The 25,825-nt window shown below is 40.9% G+C and overlaps 1 protein-coding gene across 2 annotated transcripts; it reads right to left on the bottom strand.

Annotated features, from left to right (window-relative positions):
* Positions 1-493: 493 nt before the first annotated feature.
* On the bottom strand, positions 494-21,961 carry slc8a4a (solute carrier family 8 member 4a). 2 transcript variants are annotated; one of them, XM_018692372.2, is made up of 9 exons: positions 20,981-21,961; positions 20,552-20,627; positions 16,649-18,064; positions 15,969-16,486; positions 7,842-7,948; positions 6,898-7,016; positions 5,613-5,712; positions 4,221-4,493; positions 494-2,283 (listed from the first exon to the last, which is right to left on the bottom strand). In XM_018692372.2, exons 3-9 carry the CDS (start codon positions 17,990-17,992, stop codon positions 1,904-1,906), a joined length of 2,841 nt encoding a protein of 946 aa, XP_018547888.1. In that variant the 5' UTR covers positions 17,993-18,064; positions 20,552-20,627; positions 20,981-21,961; the 3' UTR covers positions 494-1,903. The 2 variants fall into 2 exon arrangements, with proteins under 2 accessions (XP_018547888.1, XP_018547889.1); XM_018692373.2 differs by having other exon boundaries at positions 21,683-21,961.
* Between the last annotated feature and the right edge of the window lie 3,864 nt (positions 21,962-25,825).

Raw genomic sequence — 25,825 nt, 5'->3', positions numbered from 1 at the left:
CAATGAAAATTAGCAACAGCTATAAATGCTGTGATGCATTGCGCTGAATAATTGTACAATTCTCTGTGTATACGGCATCTGTCCCAATCAAACATATCATTAAATTAATGAAATAAAGAAAATTAAAATAGTTCCACCTCAAACAACTCCAGCATTGAAATTCTACCTTTGTATGAACTGATGCATCAGTGATAACAATCTAATCACCTGACAGTGGTCATTTTTAGCAGAATTTAACTCCTAGTATACATTTTGTTGATAATACTTCTGTGCTCTCACATTAAATTGTCAGACACTTTTCCAGACAACCATCTAGCTTTTGTAATACTTCACTTGAGTAAAAGAGTTAATATTGTGATAGATCCTTAATCCAAATAGGGTAACTTATTTTCTATGAGTTATTCTAACCATATGCTTTAATCTTGAAATGCTTAATGTGAGAGTATTCACTGTCTTTCTCTCTTGACATGTGAAATCAAGACAGCGAGGCATCTTACAGCATCATAAATCAGCAACATTTATTTCCACTTTTTATACATTAAACGTGCATATCAATAAAACTAAAACTGATCATATAAATACCTCTACTGTAATACTGTTACAATAAATATGGCTCTACAGATTCTAGGTTAAATAAAAAAACAAACTTCAATATCAACTGCTGTGCGACACAAGGAGACACTCTCAGGAAATACTGTACATGTCGTCTCTTTTAGCACACTTTTCATCTCAAATGATGGGCCTGTCTGGTGATTGTGCTGTGATAAGGACCTCACTCTTCATACGGTCATTTGAAAAGTGGCCCTTTGCTCTCTGCTGTGCTTTTTCTAAAAGTGATGTTGAAAAATGTTCACAGTGTCAGCATGACAGATAAGAAAACTGGTGTCCTTTCCGTGTCCGTACTCAGACTGCACCTTACCATTAGTGAAGTCAATGACGCGAGAGGGCCATGCCTTCCGACAATTTGTGCTGGAGAGCAGAGGAGCACACACACATACACACGCAAAAAATCATTGGTGTGCTCAAAGAATTTATACTTCATAGTACGATTCAAAGCAGGCACTCTGCTCCAGGTTGAATTATGTTCTTTAAAAAAAGGCATTTGTAAACTCTGGCTATGTCAAACATGTTACTGATTGAGAAAGCTTCGTGGGAAAGGGCACCAGGCAGTGAAAGGATTATGATACAGCTGTGATTCACGTGTACAGGAATACATCAACACATCAACAGCCATGTCAAAGTATTACGTACAGTACTTTAAAATAGATTACCAAGAAACTCTGATAACGTGCAAAAATAAACACACGTACTCTTTCACAAAACTCCCACGCACAATGTTCATCTTTTACATGATATACAATGAATAATTAATGTATAGATTGAGTAATAAATATCAACACACAACTATGTTTTACAGCTCATTTCAGCTTCAGAAACGTCCTTTTGTGTAAATGTCAAGTATAATGTCATCCCATGCACCATTGCTTTAATTTTTCCTATACATCCTTTAAATCTTGTGCTTTCTTAACACTTCTAAACTCAAATAATTGTCCACAGAGAGATGCCAGAAGTCAAGTGATGGGAGGTTTGATGTGATTAATGCTGATTATGTAATGATTAGATAAATGTCCTGTGGAATGTAATGTGTCAAAAAAAGAAAGAGAGAAAAGTTGAGAGGAGGTTAAATTTCAGTGGCTAAAGCTATCCTTCACAGCATAGTGGATGGTAGCAAAGTTCCAAAGTCCAAAGAGTCAAAGTCAATCAGATATTGTGCGGTATCAATAATAACTAATGATACAAATAGTTATAAACTTTTGTGAAAATAGACAAAAACAGAGAGAAAACACATTCAGTAGACTGTAAAAACAAGGAGAGGAGTCGTGTCTGTGCATTTCCCTCTGTCTCAGAAGCCAGGCACGTGGCAGTACGCCTCCAAGGAGGCCAACAGGATGTAGATGAACCACATAGAAAGGAAGAGGAAGAAGGTGAGGAGCTTGGCTGTCCGTGGGCCCCCGAGCTCTCCGCCTGACACGCTGGGACGCCGGCGGTAGAGGAGCACCATCACACACATCAGCGCCATGATGGTGAAGAGGGTGACAGAGAAGGCCAGGGAGCCTGGCTGCACCTTGAACACCTTGCCTTTGGTTTTCCAGTAAACAGCCGCGATGGTCCATGCCACCCCAATGCCCAGGAACACGTTCACCGCGTTGCTGCCGGTCACGTTCCCAATGGAGGCATCAGCATATTGGTCCTGGATGGCAGCCACCTTACTTGCAAATGTATCTGGAAAAGAAATAGAAATATGAATGAAGCAGAAAAAGATAAATATGAAACAGGTGAACTCAGCTGCTGATGGAGATTAGTGGTGTGCACAGACTCTCAGGGCAGAATTCTCCAGTGGCAACGTGTTAAACCTTCAGAAAAAATTACAGGTATTTAGTTATGTGCAACATGAAATTAGATAACTTTAAAATGTCACTCTGGGGCACAAAGGGTGTCAGACGATTTAAAGGTGCTATATGTGAGAGTTCAGCATCAAACTCTATTCCTTTACTCACCAAGAGCTGTTGCCAGCAGTAGAAATCAACCCTAATGTTAATTCTAGCTTTTCTTCTATTTCTATCACATTTCTTCTGCTGAAGTTAGCATGCTAACCAGCTAGCCCTGTCCTTTCTTGTAATACCACTTTATGAAAGTGAGTCACTGTAGTGTCCAGTCTGCCCTGAGTCCAACAAGAAAGGATGAAGATGTAATGCTGCCCAGAGGGCGTATTCAAAGGCAACAATGGCTGCAAGCTCCTGGTAAATAAACAGCTGTTAATGCTAATGCTGGCTATGAAGCGATAGCAAAAAACTTACATCTAGCACCTTTAAAATAAACCAAATTATATGGAGCTTGAAAGTTGATGGTGGTAAAAAAAAAAAAAAACTGGTACAACTTCATTTTTAGTTTTTATCATTTTTGAGAGTAATTTTTCATCTTTATTAGCTAGTGATAGTAGAGAGATAGGTAACAAAGGTCCCCAGCTGGATTCAAACTAGTGACATTGCAATTCATGGTTAGTGTCTGAGCCCTTAAGACATGGGGACATGAAACTAATGGTTTTATTTTTGAATAATAAATAATGTACTTATGCTTTACAGATCTGTTAGAGATCTGTTAGCCATTAATAACAATATGTTTATGGTTGAAAGTCTGTGAAAAATCCCATTGTTAATCCCGTGTTAATCAGTGAGCTTCAGAGGTGCTGGTTGGCAGACTTTGTTTACCTTTGGACAGAGCCAGGCCAGCTGTTTCCCCCTGCTGTGTGAGAAGTATTGATCTCATCTAACTCTTTGCCAGACAGAAAAGAAATGGATTTACCACATTGTTGAACTAATTATTTGACTTGCTAATAAAGGAGTTTTGTCAGTTGTCAGCAAACTTTTCCCAGGAGTCCATTGGAGGAGTTATCCTGAGATTAATGATTTGTTGAGATATTGGAAAGTTGCACTTAAAATGGCATCGAACTGATTTAAAAAGGATATGTAAAGGATATGTTAACCTGAATAATAAAGCCATACAAAGCCTTTAAAAAGGATGCCTTAGTAAAAAATGGTTATGTTTCTCAAACACACTTCACCATGTTATATACAATATTTATCTTTGAGAAACCTTTACATATCAAACTAAAATAATCATATTCTTTGAAGTCAATCCTGGCCCAGTAACTTTTTTAAGCACAGATATCTGTAGTAGTAGTTGAAATTAAGTCACAACAAATGTAGAAAGATGATAATGTCTCTGAAACGGGTCAAAAGTGCCACCAGCTGAGGTTACTCTAATGTTGTAATTATTGCCTTCTTATTCATGTAGGGCAATTCCCAGCATAACTAGCCTGCCAGCGTGAAGGAAACTGTTTGGGGCTTACTGAGCTAAAACCTGTCAAAACCTAATTTCATACTCTCATTTGTGCCTCTCTGTGTCAGTGTTTAGGACACAGTGAAATGGGAATACAATTAGGCAGCATGGAGAGAATAACAAGTGAAACAGTGTTTTTCTTTGTTTACAGCTTGTTAATGTTCAAGAGCTCTAGAGAGTATTCCTCTGACAGCTCAGGAGGAGGCAGAGGTTACACACAAGTCTCCTCAAGCAGCTGCTTCTACTGCACAGGCAAACCCCCAGAGGAAACCCCGAGGACAACTTTGGTCTTAGAGCTGACAGACAGCGCACACACCCACCTGGAACAGAGGTGCCGAGGGCCACGAACACCACGGCGGTGACCGAGTCTTTGAGACCGATGGTGCAGCCGAAATGAGAGGCCAAGTCCCCAGTCACAGCCGTCAGAACGCCAATGAGGGAGATGGACACAAAGAAGCAGGCCCAGCCATTCCAGTACTCGGTGGGTGGGACAAAAGCGAAGAGGACTTTCCAGAAAACTGTCAGGAAGTGCATAATGTAATCAAAGCAGGATGGCAAGCGTTCCTCCCCGCTCTCCTCCTCATCATCGTCACCTGGCAGAGACAGAGAAGAGATGCAAGGCCTGCAAAACACATACACAGAACTGCTGCTTCTGCTTTTTCTGTTGACAGATTATCCTGAGACCAAATCCTGCAGTATACAAACCTGATTCAGACCTGTGTTTGATCAAGCTGTGACATCACACCTCAGTTCAGAGGTGCACATTTGAACGGTAAGCATAAAAAAAGTTGGCGAAATGATAAAAAGATCCAGCGTTATGCTTAAATCCAATGAAAAAACATCCCTGACAGCAAAATCCAGCCAAGACTATACCAACCCCCACTACATTCAAACCATTTGACAAATGTGTGGGAGCTAACCTTTTCAAATCATTACCTTAAATCTGTAAATATAGCTATGACTCAGTGATTGAGACATATATATAGGCAGGAAGTGTGCTTTCTATTTATACATACACTCTCTGCATGCAAATCTGAGTGACCCCAACCAGTGAGAGAAAGAGAGGAAATGAAAGAAAAGAGCGTATTAACAAAATGACACATCTCTGGTTTCTAAGTCAGCTTTTAGCCCAAACGCTTTGTGCACTAGTGCAGATCTAAAAGGTTCACAAAGCCAAATGAATGGCTTTTGAAAGGGCAAAATAAAAAGGGTTCACCATACCAAGTACAGTGGCATAAATTTTTCGGAGCCATTAACTATTCGGGCAGAGCTGGCCATTTTAGTTTTTATACTGAGCCACATGAGGAATTCACCACGTCATGCATTTTTAATAACCTGTGTGGATTAAAATGAGGCAGCAAACAAGCAGAGAATTGCCAAAATGTATTAAAACAAGCTGTGTTTTTGTAAGCACTTTCATTATCTTCCATTCATCATGCTAAATTAGGCTTTTTTTTTTTTTTTTTTTTTTACAATTCAGCCAATGTCAAACTGGAGCATTTGGGATTTTATTAAAGAGAACACACACACACACACACACACATACATGCACAGCCCCCCCCCCCAAAAAAAAAACAAAACAAAAAAACAGAACAACAGCTAGGCTGGTGAGAGGCAGCAGGTGGGCCAGCTCCAGCCTGCAGGCTCAATCTTCCACAGGCTCGGTCTCAGAGGGATGAACAGATGAGACATTTCAGGACGCCGCGACTCACCTGCGCTGACAGTAACAGCGCTAACAAACTGCTCTCTCCAGCTGCTGCTCCCCACCACCAGAGCCAGGTTCGTCTTCTTGATCAGTTTGTCCACTGTGCTCTGCAGACGGCCACAAGGAAAAATAAAGCAAAGGAATAAGACAAGTTGGCCATTTTATTGTTTGCAGGTGTAAGATATACATCTTAACGCAGTCATATGAGACTAGAGACACCAGTGGGGTGAATTAAGGTGGAATTAGCTATGTGTCCTCTCCCACTGTGATGCACAGTGTGTCACCAAAGCAGATGCAGGGGAGCACAAAACCTCAGCGTCCCTCAGGAAAAAGGCACTTTGCCAGCGTAAAGCTGCTTTAACCCCAGTGCAGAAAATAGAGCCACGAGTATCAGCACATGATACTGGAGCCCTAAGTAACAGTAATATCAGTTTACAGCTTAAATTTGGTCTTAAAGGGGCACACCACCAATTTCACACATGAAGATCAGTTTACTCATTGAGAGAATAACTGCACTTGTGACAAAAGTAGGGAAAATGTCTTCAGTAGTCAGATTTTTGATGATCCCATTAGGAGGGTCCAATGAAAAATATTTCTAATTTGCATTATGGGAAACGCAGGCTCCAGCTCTATTAGACTTGTAAATCAGGATATCTCAGCCTCCACTGCTCAATTTCAAGTATTTGTTTTTGTTTCTGTCATTTTTGTCCCTTGAAAGTTCCCTCAACTTCATGGCAGTTCGAGACAGAATGGATGGAGTGGCCCTTTAAAACTACATTACAGTTAAATGATACAATTTTGTCAACTTATTTGACTATTCAATATGGATGAAATAATGAATGAGTGACTCTACTGGCTGAGCCATTAGTTACATGCATGTAACTAATAATTTATCATCTATCCCTGGATAGATTAAATATTAATTTCTAACAGTCATGCCCAATGTAATATGAAATAACAGATCCTGCTGTATTTAATAAAAAATGTCAGTGCTTTAGTTTGTCATTGTCAACCTTGAACAAACCAAATGGGGTGAAAGCAGCTTTGGAGGCCAGGATGGACTTGATCACTGTGCTGAGAGCTAATTACTTGGTAAATATCACATTGGTTTGTTTATGTGCTCTCACAGTGTCCATAAAATAGTTTAGGGATTAGAAGGTTGTGAAAAGCTGCTGAGTAGGAAGAGACTTGATAAATGTTTAACAAATTAAATTCTGGTGTTCCTCAGCCCTCATTAGCCAGGGAGATGTTTGAAAATAAGCAAAAATCAGTGTGTGATAGCTCAGAGTTACCTTAAATTCATAAGACTCCTCAATGACCACCTCCAGCTTAGTGTGCTCTCCCAGACAGGGACAGCCCATCTTTGACACATCCTCGGGTCCCACTGCTGTCTTGTTATCATTGGTGTCTCCTGCGGCAGAGGAACAAGTGCACAAACTATCAGCCACTGGTTCCTACATGGGCTTAGGAAGAGATTTGTCACAGAATAAGACGCAGTATCTCATGATACTGAAAGCCAGTCCTCCATACTACATAGCACGAAAGCTTTTGTCTGAGTCTCTGCTGAGTAACAGAGTAGGCAATCATGAATGTTAATCCTGTCCTCAGAGGCTGATTGACAGTGTCAATGACAAGTGTCATCCTGAAATAAATATGCCATGAAATAATAAAGGAGCCCTTCACGGGAGAAGAAAACACAGTGAAATAAAAAAGCAGCCTGCAAATGGATACTCAGAATTCATTGAAACTTAAAAAGTATGTGGAATTCTAAAATAATACATTATTTATTTTATTGGGTACTGATTTATTTGGATACATATGTCAAGCACACACACACACACACACACACAGAAAGAGAGAGAGAGAGAAAGAATTATACAAAGATGCTCTTAATGTGAACACTGATGTAAGTAATGTTAAAATAACAAAATACCAAATCGGAAATCAATTATATTTCTTTATATGTATAAATATATATGTATAGCCATTTTAGCCCTGACCCTGACCTGAAGTGCAAAAATTAAACCTTGAGTCCTGACCATGAAATGCACCAAAGGGTTTTAAGACTTCAGACACCTCACTTCAAATATGTATCAATGGATAGGAACTGCACACACTCAAGAATTGAAATAAAATATAAAGGAGAGGAAACTAAAATGTTATTTCTATTTTAAGCCACAAAATAATGAGGAAAATCACTCTGCTGTTGTAGCATGCGACTGTGTCCTCAACTCACCATGTCTCTGTCCCACCTCCAGCAGGATGGGTTCCTCCAACACGATGGTGAAGGTCTTGTTCTTCTCGTACTCTTCGTCATCGATGATCTTCACGTTCAGCAGCTTCCTAAAAAGCAGAGGGGTCAAAGAACGAGAAAAGGATGGAGCCAAAGAGAGATGAGTGGATTTGTTCATTAGCTGTCAATATGAGTTAACCTGCAGTGAGTCTTTGTTATCTAAATCTGTTTCTAATGCTAAGCCCGTGCTTTTGAACACATTTGAATGAAACAAGTAGCCAAGAGATCGACTGCCTACACAATGAATCATGAATCAGAGCTGTTAGATAAGAAGATGGCAACTCAAGATTTTAACAAATTAACAATTATCCTGCAGCACAGAACACTGTGTACTATACTGAAAAATAAAACCTATTCTTTTCCCAGCACCCCACAAGAGGGCGGACTCCTTCTACACCATTAATTCCATTAGAGTACCCAGTACAGTGAAATAGCCCACACCCCTCCCACACACTTCAAGTTATAAGTCATGGGAAATTGAATTATCATTATTATCTGTCTGTGGAAAAATAAGCACTGCCTATCTATGAATGCATGCAGGTTAAAGCAAACTCTTAACCCGACAAAAACACGTGAGGCTGTGGTGTCAATCTGTCCGATATATTCTCCTCAGCCCGCTTCATTCTCCTACACTGTCACACTGAGTCTTTCTCTCCCTCTCCCTCCATCTCCCTAATGATATGTGGGTGGCTGTCTATTTCTGTCTACACATATACACTCAAGATTCGACAACACGCAGGAAGAGCTTTTGCTTGCAGAAGAGAAGAAGTTTATTTTAAACATGAATGATACGTCATCGGCTGTCTAATGTCAGGGAAAAGTCATGCCAGTGGGAGCAAAGGGAATCGCATCATAGCCTTGAGTCCTTACACTGGAAACAAAAGACTTTATCTTTTAAACAAGCTGAGTTTTTTCAGGTGATACATGTACAGTCAGAAGGTGAGTTTACTTTGAAGCATCATGGAGAGGCCTTAAAATAAAACATGATGGTCTAGTTGCTATGGACCATATTCACGCAGCAGGCATTTTTGATATTACATCACACTTGGGGCAGATACTGTTTGTCCTGCTGCAGTGTATCAAGATGAACAGAACATAACTGCCAGGTAGCAGACAAACATTTACATTTTGGAGACCTCAGACTAAAATACAAACTAGAAATGAACAGCTGTCAAAAAGCAGCAGGGAGGTAGGTTCACATACTGCATTAGGCTGATTAGCTGGCAATTTAAATCTCAACCTCTGCTGGAGTCTAATTCTCATTTGCACTCATTTCAGACAAAAGGTGGGTGATAATAACACAAAAGGCAAACAAATCAAAACTGACTCCAGACTCCAAAATAGACTGAAAAAAACAAAAGCTGTTTTGCTGTGGCTAAACTATTCTTATGAATTCACTTTACAAATACAGCATTTATTTATTTATTTATTTTTTCATATTTTTACATTTTCAAGTATTTCCAGCTCTGAGTCCCATGGAGCTTCTACCTTCAGCTAATGTCAGGGTGAATGTAGCTGAGTATTGTAGATTCAATAAATAATTCAGTTTAGATTCTGGATAAGTTATGAATCTATTGTGAATATACAAGAACACTGACCTCACAACAATATCCAGTGAGGCTCATGGGTTGTGTAGCATATAGCACAAATCAATACACCAAACTAGTAGCAGAACTACTGTTAAATTATTTACGAAACTCCAGTGATTGGCTTCTCTGATATTGCAACAGTTTATCCTGAGGTCTGACCTTGCAAGACTACCAGTATCAAACCTTGGTAGCCAACAGGCTAACAGACTAGTTAAAGGATTAGGTCAACATTCTGGGAAATTTGCTGTCTTGCAGAAGGGTAGAAAAAAAGATCAATACCACTCTCATACCTATAAAGCTAGAGCTAACATACAAAGGTGGTTAGCTTAGCTTAGCATATCAGCTAAGGCTGGGCCACTGACTTCTCAGAAATATTTCCATGAATTTGGCATTGATCTTGTCATCTAACTCTTAAACTGTGACCAGACTACACCATTTTTTTGTCTTTCATGATGGTCACCATGTCAGATAACAATACAATAACAGTGCCATAAATTCTTGACACGTCTTGGTCAGGAGACTGGTAACGCTACAAGTTTGACCCCAACTCAACATCCTTCCATGTTCTCGGGAACAAGAAAATGTTAAAATATTGTCAAGCGCTGTCAAGAACACAGCTCTAACACCATGTTTACACAAATTTGTTGGCCATTACAACATTGTGTCACAATCAGGCTGAGTTTGTGTAGTCTGAAAGGGGCAAAAAAAAAGCACATTTCGCAAAATATCGACCATCCTTTTAATTTAGAGCTAAATCTAAGAGATTGTAATTGTTGTTCAAGTATTTTTCTGCATACGAGTTTGACATGGTCACTGTAAAAACCAGATTCATGCATAACACAGCCCTGCTCTGCTTCCTGAGCTTCCTTATCTCTGCAGTTCATTACAACAGGCACAGTTGTAAAGCCCTCACTACATATCACATTTCACTGTGTATCAGCCATCTCTCAATTCCTGGGATAGTTTCTGAGAAGTCATAGTGGGAAATATATCCTGCTATTGTATCTGTCACACACAAGCGTGAAAGAGAGGAGTGTATTGTCTGAGCTCTGAAGACTGATCTCTGTTCCACCTGAAACAGCTATAATCTCTGCTGCATGAGGGAAATACACTGCAGACTGCAGAAAGTCTGGCTGGCTCTTTTTACAAATGCTAATAAAAATGTAGAGGGCATTTAATATTTTCTGAGAGTACTGAATGTGTGTATGCTTCTTCTATAAATTAATTAGCTTGGATTAACTTGGATTAACCCAAGAAAAGAGAATATGAGCCGGGGCCCTAGGGTGGTATGGCTCTGTGTTTGAGACTGTCATCTCTGGGGAGAAGGACCAGGCAGCTGTGATTCTTAAAGTAGCTCTAGACCTTTTTTATTTGGAGTTTCCCTCTCCTCCACATTCTGCGTTGGTTTGGTAAGGATGCTCCAGTTTCCTCCCACGGTCAAAAGACATATACAGTAAGTCATGAGGACTGGAGACTCCAAACTGCCTACAGGCAGAGTGTGAGTGATTTTATACCTCTGTGTTCACCCTGGGAGAGTATCTGTGCTTTTTACCCTCTGCATGGTGGGACAGGCTCCAGCCCTCCTGAGACCCTGACAAAAATGAAGCCAGCAGGGAGAATGAGTGAATGCATATACTGTATGCATGACAGTATGTCAAATGCCCATGACTGAAAGGGACACTGCCACTCAGTTAAAGAACCATGCATCAAACTAGTGTTGTAGCACCTATTTGCCATGCTGAAGTGTCCTTGAGCAAGACACTGAATCTTCACCAGGTCCAGAGACACTGCAGTGTAGCTCAATATGAAGAAATATGTTTCTCATATCTGCAGAAGATAAAATATGAACATTATTTTGTCTCCACTGTAATGTGTTATTGGATTATTATGTACAGGATATTTATATGGAAATGAAAGGATTCTGACATTGATAATGATACATGACCTTACCTCTGATGAGTTGTACTTACAAAATTGTGTGGTAACATAACAGTGAAGGGCTGCTTTATGGCATCGGAACTAATGAGCACAGGAGACGAGTGAGATGAGGAGAAACTCAACATATAACAGAGCAAGAGTCTCTGAGGCTGTACTTGGTCACAGCTGTGTTTTGCAATGTTGCCAGATGTATGATAATTATCTTATTTATAAGATAATTTTGCCCACTGTATGAAGATCAGTGATGCTAAAAGTCAGATAATATACAATTATTTGATAATTTTGTGACACTTAGTTGTAATCAGTCTAAGCTGATTCATGGATGGATCCTGTTTATGTGCCTCTTCTCATGTTACACCTTTCCAGACAATCATGCTTGTGATGATGAATGTGATACACAAACATGACTATCAACTTAACCATTAATCAAACCCAAAAGCAAAAGCAAATCAGAGGTTTTAGGTATTTTATATTATTTTAACTTAAAGACCTGTACTATATTTACCGAGTGAAATGCAGTGATGTAAATTCAAATGTGCAACATGGAGAGTTTTTTTGTTGTTGTTGTTGGTTCATCAGACTGATGAAGTTATGGACACATAGAGTAGCCTTTTTGAAGACTGCAAGCTATGTGAAACTTGGGCTGATAAGGTAAGAATGTTACTTATTAAATTTTCATATATATGCTATAGATGCAGTCTACAACTCATGTTGTCATAGTTTACTGTTATAGACTTTATTGAACAGCTATGCTTTTGTTTTCAGTGTTGCAACATGAGTCCTGAAAGACTATCCCCGTTGATGCTCATTCTCAATCTTGATAAATGTGATTTATCTGAAATTACACATTTATGTTCATTTGTTCTCTTGGTTATGACTTGTGTATGATAATTTTCCTCAAAATACAATAATTTTATGACTTGGGTACATACCTGAACATTTCCCATCTGGAAACGCTGGTACTTTCAGCTAAATGCTAATGTCAGCATGCTAACATGTACCATTTTCCATTTACCGTCTTTTCATCATTATCAGTTCATGTTAGCATACTAATATCTGCTAATTAGCACTAAACAGAAAGTGCAGCTAAAAATTGATGATGTTGCTACACGAAAACCTAAGGGGTCACCAGTTATTACAATTCATCTTTAGAGGGTATGAATGTTTGTACTAAATTTCATGGCAATCCAATCAATTGCTGTTGAGACATTTCACTTGAAAACATGAATGTGAACCCCATTTGGCACTAGAGGAAAAGTCAGGGGATTGTCAAAGTCTTTCCTCTGGGAACCATGAATGTCTATACATCATTTTGTTCCTAGTTTAGTAGATGTTGAGATATTTCACTGGATTAATGAAAACTCTGACTTTTTGGTGGCATTAGAGGAAAAGGCACAAGATCACTTAAGTGAATCGAATTCACCCTGTGAGGATCGTGAATGTCTGTGCAACTTAGTGATCTGATTGCTATAGAGATATTTCAGTCTGGATCAAAGTGGTGGACCAACAAACACTGCTAACCTTCGAGCCATGTCTAGTGAGGCTAATTAGCGTAGCCTAATTATATCAATTAGATATGATGAACCTTGGCATAAAATAGAAGATTGAATGTTAAAAGCTTTGTATCAGTGCTGCTTAAATGGAGCAAACCTTCTCTTCAACCCTGATGAGCCCACAGAGGAAGCAGGCGATTTGAGGAAGGTTTTAACTCCACTACGAATGTGTTGACGTTATCCAGCCCTGACTCTGCCGCTCCTCTTTCATCCATGTTTGTCAGGAAGTTGAGGATGTTATTGATCCTGACTACATTAGGCACGAGAAATCAAGAATATCAGGGTATTGATTTCCCTTTTCATAAGTGATCTCCTCACATCTCTTTCATCTTTGCTTATGTAACTGCCCCCGTTATCCACTTCAGCCTCAACTAGTGTATAGTGCCACACATTTTGAGGCGCTAAAACAGATACAAGAGGGAACTACACACAAGCATCAAAGGGTCTCTGCAGATCTTCCTCTAATCCATAAACACAGAATGTAAAATGGTTCTGTATGTCAGCCTGTTTGTTTTGGCTCAGAGGTTTGTGTCTGTACATCATAATCTATTTACTGCAGTGCAGAATTTAGATGGTAAATTATTATTTAACTGCACGCCTACATTTTAAACCGTTCCTCTTGGCCCTTTGTCAAAAGCTTAAAAACTTGGCTTCCTCCTCTTTTGCTCCTCTGCATGCTCAAACGTCAACAGGGACGGGCAGATGTACGCAGACACAAGGACACACAAAGCCAGAGACACTGTCACGCACACACACACACACAGAAGGAGACACAGAGCTGCCTGCAGGCCTGCTGCTGAGTGTCAGCTCTTTGTCCTGAACACTCAGGGAAACACTTGGGTAAGAAAAGCCAGCTCTGTTTGAAGGATGAACTTTGGCAGCCCACTGAGCAGTAAGAGCACAGATATACATCGCACAACACACAGCATGTGCACGCTTGTCTGCTCAGAGACACACATTTTACCTGCATCTTTTAACAGGACTGACTGAGCGCTCCAAATTAAACAACCTCATAAAAAATTCAGTCTGACTTGAGCATCTGAGTAGCATAAAGCAGGAACAAAATATGATCTTGTTGGAAGACTTGAGCTCCTGAAATCTGCTCAACTGGGGAACTTTGGCTTGATGGCTCTACGCCAGCTCTAATAAATACCCTCATGTTGCAAATAAAGACGAATGCTGCCGGTCTCCAATGATAAAATGTCTTTCTGTATCCCTCTGATAGCAGGTATTTAAGATTAGAAATTCAGCTAGCTAAAAAGATAAGTAAGCTGCTGTGACTTGACCCAACTGCATCTGGTAATTCTGACTCAAGGTCTGAATCAAACCTTTCGGCCTCTGATCAGAGCACTCCCGTATTCTCCTTTAAGTCCTCACTTGCTATTCAGAGGAGCACAGGGAGCATCAGATTTGGCATTTCCTGTTGCGTTTTTCCTCAACGGTTATCTGGTAGCAAACTGTCCTGCCCCGCTGGATCCTGCTCTTCACAGTCCTTCCTCTCCTGCTGAATGGCAACTGTATCTGAGTCCAGATAATATGAAGTGTGCAGATGCTTCTGTCACTGTCAGCTTGCTACAATCTGATGAACAAAGTCTTGGCTCAGTAGGTGAGGATTTTATCTAATGCTCAGTCTCCATTTGAGTGCAAGATACAAGCTTCCCACCTCTCATCTCATGTTGTTATACTCTATTGTCTCATTAACCGCAGCCTCTGTAGCTCTTCGTGGTATGTTGAGAACTTTTGGGACTCGTTTAACCCCCCTTCACTCTCTTTAATTGCTTCAGATGCTCAAGAAGCTCTTTTTAGTAGCCCTTTGGAGCGACATCTTGTTTGATGTGGGTTGAAAGTGGATTCTGCACACAGACGCATGCATCCTTAAAAATCATGCAGGATAATGTACAAAAAGCAAGCAAAAACAGGGATAAATGTGCATGAGCAAACTGACAAAAACACAGACAAATATATTCACATCTCACATCTCACCTGCACTGTGAGACAAAAAAGACAAATAGGGAAGATCTGCATTCTCTCTGACACCATGTATTCACCTGCCTTTCCTCCCACTCAGCCGACCTACACAATACACCTACACACAAGCCCTGAAATCCTCTTCATGCAGACGGATTCATCTGACACATTTTATGCCTTCCTTTTGTCCTTTGGTGTGCTTTAAATCATTTTGTGATGAGCTTGATGCAGTTGAGGGCATTTTCTTTTTTAAGTAAGAGAAAAAAAAACTTAGCTATGGATAATTGCCAGGTTCTTTGCTCCTCTCATCATGAAAAAATAAGAAAAAAACACTACAACAAGTGTACTCATCACTCAGCCAACTCTTCAACACGATGCTCAAGAGAAAAGCTGGATAAACAACACACTTTCACCTTTCCTCCCTGCTCGTTTTATCAGCCGCCCTGCTGCTGCATCCATGAATCCTTTTGTTAAAATTATCACACAGGCTTCATCACATGCACCTGTTTCAGTGGCTGCTCTACCCTCGTCCCCTCCTCGCTTCTGTATAAGTCACCAGTGTCTATCGCTCGCGCATACTTCCTTTGTTATCTGCAGTGGAGTTTTTATTGCTCTGCACTACAATGAACTCTCATGTTACCTCCACAGAAATACCAAAGGTCTGCCTGTTAATTCTGCATCCATTCATAGAAAGCTGCTTCCGTGCTTCTTCTCTCTTCTTCTCCTTGTTCTTCTTCTTTTGCATCAGCCACAATGTTTCATTATCTGCCTTACAATTATATCCTCTTATCCTCCCACATCATCCCTCTGAAAGATCTAAACTTCTCAGAGTGAACGTATCTATGACTCATAAAAATAGTCTTTTTATCCTTTTCCGGGGTGAATAGACAACCTACAGTAATCTAGCAGGACTGTTTAACATACCAAAGTGTGGGCTGTGATGTTTGATCAAGCAATTAGAAGCAACAGCAAGACACACAAAACGGAAGGAATCACATCAAAAAGGAAGGATTGCTGCTCACATGGTCTCGTCGTTCTGGAACTCCAGCTTGCCAGACACTTCCTCAAAGTCCTCCCCAGCCTTGGCGGTGCCTTCGACGGTGTGGTAAGGCACCGCTACCTTCCCCCTTGCCCCGGACGTCCGGTGAACCTTCACCTGCATGTTGCCGATGCTCTCACTGACCCTCGTGGAATTGCTCTCAAATGTGAAAATGCCAGCGTGGTCGTCATCGTAGATGGTAACTGTGGCAGTGTGAGCGTTGCCTAGGGCTGCCTTTGGAGGAATGTGGGAGGAGATGCCCACCGTGCTGTTGCTGGAGGTGATGGAGCTTGGTTCCAGGATGGAGACCTCAGCTCGGTGGACAATACGTGGGTTACTGAGGCGAACGTAGAAGTGTTCATCCTCTTCAAAAATGTCATCATCAATAACGCCAACAGTGAATTCTTTCGTCGTCTCACCGGGCTTGAAGACCAAAGTGCCCTCAGCAAACTCATAGTCTGAGCCTGCGTTGGCGGTCCCATCCTCTGTGCGGTAGTCCACCTGTGTGGCACAGGGACAGTAAGAAACTTTATTAAATATTTAGTGACCTGAGTTATAATAAAATACTGAATTATTAATACTTTTTATGCCTCAAGAAGTTAAAGTTGATTTTAAGTTGACCTTGAGCATTTACAATATTCCCATCATTAGTTTGTCTTTTACCTTCACAGTACAGCCACTTTCTCCTCCATGCCGGCTCACTGACAGCTTAAGTGAGCCGCAATTCTCAAAGCACTGGTAGTGAGAGGGGTCAAACTGCAGATAGATGGTGTTGGGATCTTCCTCTTGCCCACTGGCCTCATGACAGCTCACCACCTTCCTGGCCTGGTCAGCAGCGTGCTTCTTCAAGATGTTCCCAGCCCCGATCATCATGCGCGTGGCTTGAATCCGATAGAAGGCCCGACTCTTCTGCTGCTGGACGAGCACTTGGTAGTTGGCCATCTCAATCAGCTGCTCCATGTCCTTCTCTGGATGCCTCTGCTTCAACTCTTTCAGAGTGCGAGCCATCTCTCGTCGGGCCTCTTCCTCTTGATCTTGCTCAGCGCTCATCCCTCCACCTTCCTCCACCCCCTCCAGCATCCCATCCAGGGCCTCTTTGGGGTGAGTGTGGGAGTTCACGCCCTGGCCATCCATCTCCAAGTCCATTTTGGTGAACATGGCGTCTCCTTCCGACTCAATGATGATGCCACGGTTCTTGTCAGCACGATAACGCTTGTGGACGTACTTGTAGAAGAGCAGCCGCCTGTCTGCGATCCAGGCTTGCAGCACACAGAGAGGGAAGAAGAGGAAGGTGAGGACGGCCTCCCAAACCTCCACCTCTCCGGGGGTGGACACAGACAGGATGAGATACAGCCAGATGTAGGCGAACACGCTCCAGGCAGCGGTGACAAAAAATACCCGCAGGTGCTTTATCTTGCGGGTTTCATTTTCTGGCACCACGTAGACGCAGATAGCGATGATAATGAACATGTTGAACGCAGCGCTGCCCACGATGGTGCTGGGACCCAGAGCTCCAGCTTCAAAATTATGGCCGACCACTTCGATGACAGACAGCAGGATCTCTGGTGCTGACGAACCCAGCGCCATCAGGGTCAGGTTGGACACCGTCTCGTTCCAGATGCGCACAGTGGTTGTCGTTGTCTCACCGTTGGGCTTCTTGATGGTGATCTCCTTTTCCTGAGAGGTGATGACCTCAATAGAAGACATGAAGCGGTCTGCGATGATGGACATGCCCAGGAACATGTATATAAGAGCTGCAAAGTAAACAATGGCGCGTGCCACCTTGTCACCCACCGCAGGGTTTTGGGGGTTCCACATGGGCAGCACCACACCATCGGTGCAGTTACTTTCATTGTTGCAGTTTTCTGGTGTGCTGCTGTTATCTGGGTGGCTGGCGCTCCCCTGGGAGAAGTGAGTGACTCCTGGGAGGAGCACCAGCAGAAGAGAGATGAATATGCATGGGCTGACAGGTGGAGAGCAGTTTAAGATACGCTTGTGTATTGACATGGTGAGGTGACTTTTTTTCTGATGTTGATCTGATGTTCAATCCGCCTCACATGTGAAGGTCTACACAAACTTCTGAAAGACAGGAAAAAAATAAATTTACATGGAAAATCAGATCATTACATCGATTACATCAGATGTTCATCATTTAGAATCCTGTTCTTGAAATAACCTCAACAAGGAAAGGGTTAACATCACAAAAGTCCTCACAGTCCTGCTCTTTTGTATGCAAATGACGTGGGATCCAGCAATTTGGTCGGTCCGAGTTTGGAGAGCCAAAAATATTGGCACCTACTAATCGTTGAGTCACTAGTATTGAACTAACCTAACTCCTACACATGCGAGTATAATGTGGTCGCTGTGTGCTAAGCAGCAGCAAAAACGTTACCCTCTGCACCTGTAGTATCGAGGGAAACACTGAGTCAGTCCACCATGTACTGTCAAGTTAGATGGGATTCCAAAAATAATCTTCACTGACAATGAGTATAACAAGAAAAGAGGAGTTGTTCTGAGCTGCAGCCCAGACCTCCTGATATAGATATTATAAGATCATTTAAAGGAGAAACAACCCTGGTCTCTCATGGCAGTGCAGCATACCTCAGCTCTAGACTGTAATATACTGTTTAATGCTAAAAAACATAAATGTAGTAAACAGTTTTTCTTTCTCCATTTTATGTAAGCCGTTTCAACTATGTCAGGGGACAATTTAAAATAATTTCTTGGCAGCAGCATGGCCATCTTCACAGTTTGAGTGAACAGTGCAGCATCAATACTCTCCAGAGAATTAGCATCTGCATCAGTGTGAACAGAGAGAAAGAGAGGAAAGAAACACCAAGGAATGTAATCTAGTGCTTCCTAATTAAAATTTTAAGACCATCTCCATCTCAAAAATAGGTTGCCTACCTGAAGCAGAAGGCGTTTGACAATGCCTTATGTACAGCACATGCTCTCATTGACATGCAGCAGAGAAAAGCTGCAATCTCCACTCTGACCTGCATAACAGGAGTGCACGTTCTCCATCAGTTTCCATCTAGGCTACATTTCAGGGTGAAGCAGCGCAGCACAGCTGTAGAAATTAAGCTGTCAGATTTTTTTGTTACCTTATAAATAAATGAGGAACAGATTGTATTTGTGCTACAACAGCTTTATGCAACAACTCAACACCTGTTTGCTGAGTGAAAAGATCAGCACCATGGACAGCAACATGAAGCCAGTGGTACGTGAAATGTGACCGCCGCTATTCAACAAAGACATTTCACAAATTCCAGCTAGAGAGAGTTGGAATCTTTAAAAGATTTGAGATGAATCATTAGTCCATCACATTAGAGCCAAGAGCACAAGATTGTGTACTTCATGTGATTTGGAAAGAATTACATATTCCACAGCACTGTCATGTTGATTCCTCAACTTTCAACAAATAATATAATATAATATAATATAATATAATATAATATAATATAATATAATATAATATAATATAATATAAGGTTGCTTTCCCTGGCAAACAACCCTGCACAAATTTTGAGTGGGTGACGTTTCTATGGTAAAAGCGAGCTCTCCAACTGGTGGAAATGCAGGAATAAAACATGTTTTTTTTGGTTTTTTTTTGACAATACTATAGAGAGAAAATGTGTCCTTTCTAGTGGTGCCATCCGCTGTTCACTGACACTCATTCCTTGCTGAGATCACCAGGTAGCTAACAAGGGAGCTTACTTGTAGAGACACTGTGTCTTATTTCCCTGAAGAATACAGGGATTTCTAGTCAATGCAACAGCTAAGGATGAAGTTTTTTCACCTTGCTTTTATAATTTTCAAGTCTTGAGTCTTACCAAAGACATTTCATAGATCCTGAGGATACAAACCCCTTGCTGGGACACCACCAGTCCAAAACCACAATTCTCTGCATTTCTTATATTTAACATTTATCCTTTTTGTTAACAACAATCTCTCTTGCTGCTGACAAGCCCAGCAAGATGTCACTTTCCCATTTCACACTTTCTCATATAATCTTCAATAATTCTAAACTTATCAAAATATATATTTATATAAAAATAAGCCTCTGACCCAAATAAAATTCTGATGATTTAATCCTCAGAAGTGTTGCAGGGGTCTCGGGCTGGCAAGTAAACACTTGTACATTATGAATCACACTTTAATGCTAGCACTGGTTTTGTGAGCAAAGGTGTTTATTTTCAAATGGTGGCAGTCTCAATTAGTAATGAGACACCTCATAAATGTCATGTCTACTATCTTGGGAATGAAAAGTCATAGAAATAACAAACAAAAGGAAAATGAAGCAGAAACAATGTGTAAACAAAAGAGAGAATTGACTGTTAGCAGAAAACACAATTCCTTGTGTTGAACAAAAAAACTATCAATCAATAAACCACAATTAATGCTGGGGAATCTGGGCAAAGATGACAGGTACTGGTGGTTTGCATGCAGATGCAAGCTTCAGAGTTCAGCATAATGGGGACAAATCAAGATGCTCATGCAGGAATATGCTTCTTGTGTTAGTATATCTTTCCTATTTTTAATATTCTGTGAAATTGTATTACTCACCTGGGTGCAGTTGTCAGTGAGTCAGCTCAGTGTGGAAGTTGTGGCCTCAGGAGATGAACTTATCTTTCATATCGCTCTGTGGAAAGACAGATTCTCTTAAATTAAGGAATAGCAAAGAGAGTTTTCAAATCACCATGAAAAACTAACCGGAAACGATTCCACATTAGAGAGTTTTAAGAAGCTTATTAAAAGCCAGATATGTAGGGCAGCAGATTTAGCAACTGGAGTAAAAATACAACTAAAATAGCACTGTTGCAGGTTAGAGACAATTCAGACTGTTAAGTTACAAATGGGTTCTGAGACAACTAGATTATTGGACATTACAGATGCAGAGAGGGGGGAAAAGCCGATTATCCCATCAGTAGGCTGTGCATGAGAGACAAACAGACCGGTCCATTTGGTGCGCACAGCAGTCCCACAGATACTCACAGAAAGCCCCGAATCTCAGCTGGACTCTGGTCACAGCGTGGCTACCCTGCACCAGTTCAACAGAGGAAGACACCCCGTGTGGCATTCACACAGCAGCCTGGTGTAATGGTGTTGGCTTGTTGCGCTGGTGTCTTGGAAATGACGCGTAGCTTTCCACGGTGGTTCTTCGCTATTTATTTATTTTTTCTCTGACAGGTACCCTACCTCAGCAAACTTAACACAGTCGGATTAGTTCCTCTCATTAAATTCCCCTTGTTCCAGCGAGGCGACACCTTCCGCAAAGCTAAGTAATTTCTCAAAAACCCACAATGCGTTCTCAGCTTTATCCTCTCCAGGCTACGTGCGATTGTTGATGCGTAAAATAATAAATTAAATTACTGTCTCTGTCCTCATTCGTCCCGCTTGTATCAGTCAGAATTTCTTCAAAAATGTCAATTTCTAAAAAGCTTTACGGGTGTTTTTTTTTTTAATCCAGAAAAAGAAACTGAATGAAAAAATCCCCTGCTCCTCTGTCTGAGCTGGATAACGCAAAGAACCAAACTGGACTGCACATGAGAGTAGGCGTGAATGAATGGTGAAGGATTGAGAGGACGCAACAAACCACACAGTACACGGATCAGGACAAGATGGATATCAAGCAGAGGGATGGTGGCAGACAAGAAAGAGGAGTGTGGTGTTATGTAAATGGAAGTCTTGTCTTACTCTCGCGGTGGGCAGCATTGGCACAAGGAACGATGAGCGAGATGGAAAAGCAGTAACACTGCAGAAACAGGGGAGGAGACGTTCAGAAACAGCGCTACACGCACGGCTGGTCCCCCTGACTGCGCATCAGGAGTCTAGGATGAATGACCATTTCACTCCTAAATCCTCATAATTTGCTCATTAGCGTAATCTCAGCATCAGCACAGATAACCTGCCGTATGATAAAAGCTACAGATCTCACATTCGTTTTATATTCGAGACTCAGAAATCCCAGATGTTGCTGCCTGTAGGTCTGCCGTGTGTTGGTGGTTTGGTTTTTGTTGTAGTCTGTGTGGTTATAGACAGAGATATACTATAGAAAAAAACACATATATACCGAGTTTCAACCTGAAATTATTTTTGCTATGTAAATTTAAGATACACATATTGTAAAACTGGTAGAAGTTAGAAACATGATCCATTATTCAGGGGAAAAACACAGTCTAAACCAAAAGCAAAAGAAGGAGGAGGAGGATAAAAGTCTAGTTGTAGCAGCCCCATCCACATTAGACATAACACACATAAGATTATTCTTGCACTGGTGAAAATGGATAGACTTTGCCATTAGTGGGGTAAAAACAATCATAAAGGTTAGTCTCCTTGTCATGAGTGAATTAATGTCTTCTGTGGGTCTAAAATCCGAGAAAATAACCCTGCTGATGTCGTAGTGATGTCATCAGGGTTTTTTTGAGTCAGGCTTTACACTTAAAAAAAACCTGCCAGCGAAGTTTGAAAGATGAAGGCATTCAACAGCCAAAGAAGGTCTGATCAAAGCTATGCTTTCAACTGAATCCCAATGTTAGAATGCTAACATGCACACAGGAAATATGTATTTATGTTTATAGTTATACGGTATAAACATGACATTTAGCTCATTAGAATTAGCATGCTCACATGCTCAAAGTACGTAGGTAGTAAGTAGTATGTGAGGGAGTTGGACTTCAGTCATTAACTGTGTAAGGCAGCTGGAGATTTTGACCTGTTAGATGATCATCAGCATCATTAAGATTAATCCTCAGGGTGCCATGAATGACTGTGTCCAACAACTAGTTGCCTACATTGGAAGTGTTGGACCACAGTGTGGCAAAACAACAATGGCATCCCTAGAGCTATGCTGCTGGCAAACTTAAAAATATAGCTTTCATTTGGATAAAATTCATTTAGTTTTTATTGGTGGATGATTGCCTGTAATAATGGTGGGTTGGAAGCTGTAGATTGCCCACCTGAAGGGATGATTATGGCAAACCTCGGAGAGGAATAAAAAAGATTACACTGAGATCAGGAGGACAAAAAGCACCAGAGGAGGGCTACCACCTCAAACACCATGAGGAGGAGCAGCACACTGGAATCTTTACTGTTCCTATACAGAGGACATAAAGCCACTTAAACCACTGTGTTCATTCCAACACATCCTGTACACTCTATATAAAGCAGATAGCTTCTCAGGATGGTCACCTAAAACCTCTCTGCTGACACACACAGTGTTTCATGAAAGCAAGAGAGAAATTCTTAACCCGATTCACCCTCATTAATTTCAAGTAAATATATTGGTTGCAGCAGAAAGTGTTAAATGACAACAGAAATCCCTTAAATGTGAGTAGAAATGGAGATGCATATTCAAACACATTTAAGTGGATTAAATATCTGAATACAAACACATAAATGTGATCTTTTAATTGAAATTGCACTGATTATTGACCTACTCTTTGAACTACTTACCATATCTCTTTCCATCTACCATTTCTCTTGAGATACTCAACAGCACCACTCAAGCTATCTTTTCCATTCATTGTAAAGAGGAGTCAGATGGTGATACTGTGTTTGTGCCCTCAGCTTAAGAGAGAAGAAGATACTTCACAGTGTAATGCATAATACTGACAGGTCCTCTCCCACACACACACACACACACACACACACACTGTTGCATTCTGTCAATGTGTTTAAATTATCTGATATGTCTGTCAAAGTCCAGTCACAGTCTATCCCTCATATTTCAGTCCCTGTCATTCAGCACCATGGACAGCACCTCCTACCTAACAGTGAATGATGGTAAACAAAATATTGGCACTACTGGTTGGAAATAACCACACTGAAAAACCCTACATGTAACCTATCACTCATAGCTATATCTCCTGTTCCCATTAGGAAGAGGTTTCTTGCATGTGGGAGGGACAGCACAATCCACAGTCCAATAACTGCTGGAATATACGGAGCCCAATTTTCTGATGTAATATCAGAGAAATTAATGTTGTCGTTTAGCTTTAGCTTTTGTGATTTGTTTTCTGTAAAGAAGCTATTTGGTCTTCTGTGATTTCCACTCCATCTGTGCCCTCTGGCCATGGACTAAAGCACTATGATGCATTTTGTTGGGCTGTTCATTGCATCAAAGTATATGAAACAGTATTGTGACCAGAAAAACTCCCACAAAGATATAGAGTCTGTTTTTTTTTGCAGAACTTTTGAAAGCGATAAACACACAAAAGTGTGTCCCTAAAACCTCTTGTCACAGCATGTAGTTTTCCTGTCTTTAAGTGTTCTTGGGCAAGGGACTGAATTCTTGTTAGCTTATGTGGTGTTATGTTGACCTTGACCTTTGACCTTTGTGGAAGAAAACAATGGAAAAATGGTTCATAAGGAGCAAACTCTTAAAAATGAAAGCAGAAATATATTTAACAGGTGAGGATGGCAACAGGTGGCTGACAAACCAAAGCAACAGTCACGTATCTTTATTATACCTAACAAAGACTGAAAACGTTCACATTCCCAAGGTAACTTCAGAGAAAAGTAAAACCAGATGAGGACACTGCAAACTATTTCAGTACACAGACATTTTATGTTTTTAATTTCTTTTTCATTGGTAACAGCAGCCTCCTGCTAAAAAGCAACCTTCCTGGAGTTGTTTGTGTTGCTATGGTAACAGTTCTTCTACACTTCTATGGATGTTAAGGATGTTTTATGGTTATGGTCCTGCTGTGCTACTTTCTGGCAGATGCCTATAAAAAATATTTAGTTCGTAGTAAATCAGTTAATAATAAGGTCATGTTCAGTGACCATTTGATGCTTTGCACCGCTCTGTGACAGCCACTGGTGAGTTGCGTTTCGTCACTGTTGCCCATCAGCATCAAGGTCAGTAAAAAGCAGCCTCTTTGTTTCCTTGAGGTAATAATAACTACACCATAAACGCACTACTTCTTTGTGTCTTTTTTGTTCTTCTGACACAGCAAACCAAAAGGGCATCATCTGAAAACTTCATTGTTTTTACAGATGTCTGTATGGCGTGACCAGCAGTTAGAAACTGCATCATAGTCCTGCTGTGTCACAGCGATACAGAAGAGCACGTCAGAACAAACTGTATCCTGTTCCAGAACAAACCCCAACAGTTTCCTAACTGGCAAAGTCTGTGCACTATTAACCCCAACAGCTTCTTAACAACAACACAAAGCTGTTTGCTGACGTAAACTTGTCATTGAGATGCTTTAAGCTGCAATTTACACATTAAGTGTTAATGCCTCCATGCCACATTGTGTCCCTTGACTGCTATGTTACTTGACTTTGTGTTTTTTTTTTTTTCCTCCATTGCCGGAGTGATCAATAAAACTGTTAGGAGAAAACATTTCATTTAGGTCCAGCGGGTGCAGCAGGTCAGGAGACATTAAATTGATCCCACCTTGTTTTTTAGTGTGCTGGTAGCATAGCTGATGACTCCCACAACCTCCTGTTCCCTCGGGATCGTCTCAATATCTGGTAATTGCTACAATATCCCACTAAACACTGCCCTCACCTGTTCACTGCATTGCTTCAGCTGTGACCAGGCTGTGCCATAATTCCCACTGAGGTAATGTGACTGAGGTTAATGAGTTATCAGTTCAGCTTGCAGTCATTACGCCCCTATTGTAGTCTAGGTCTAGGTGCAGGTCAAATGACTTGACCTTTACTTTTTTTTTTTTTTTTTTACACGTAACAGTTATTTTCTCTCAGTTCCTCTTCAGAGTTATCAGGAGGATGCTCTCTCTCCATCAAAAGACTTAGCGTGGATGCCTCAAATTCTACATCTAAAGCAGAAAACAAACCATTGGAAGAATTTTGAGTTCTGTTTTGAGGGTT

Source organism: Lates calcarifer, linkage group LG20 (assembly GCF_001640805.2).
Source record: "Lates calcarifer isolate ASB-BC8 linkage group LG20, TLL_Latcal_v3, whole genome shotgun sequence".
NCBI lineage: Eukaryota > Metazoa > Chordata > Actinopteri > Centropomidae > Lates > Lates calcarifer.
Note: the sequence above shows the minus strand (reverse complement) of the source record. Positions and strands in the feature narration are given on the sequence as shown.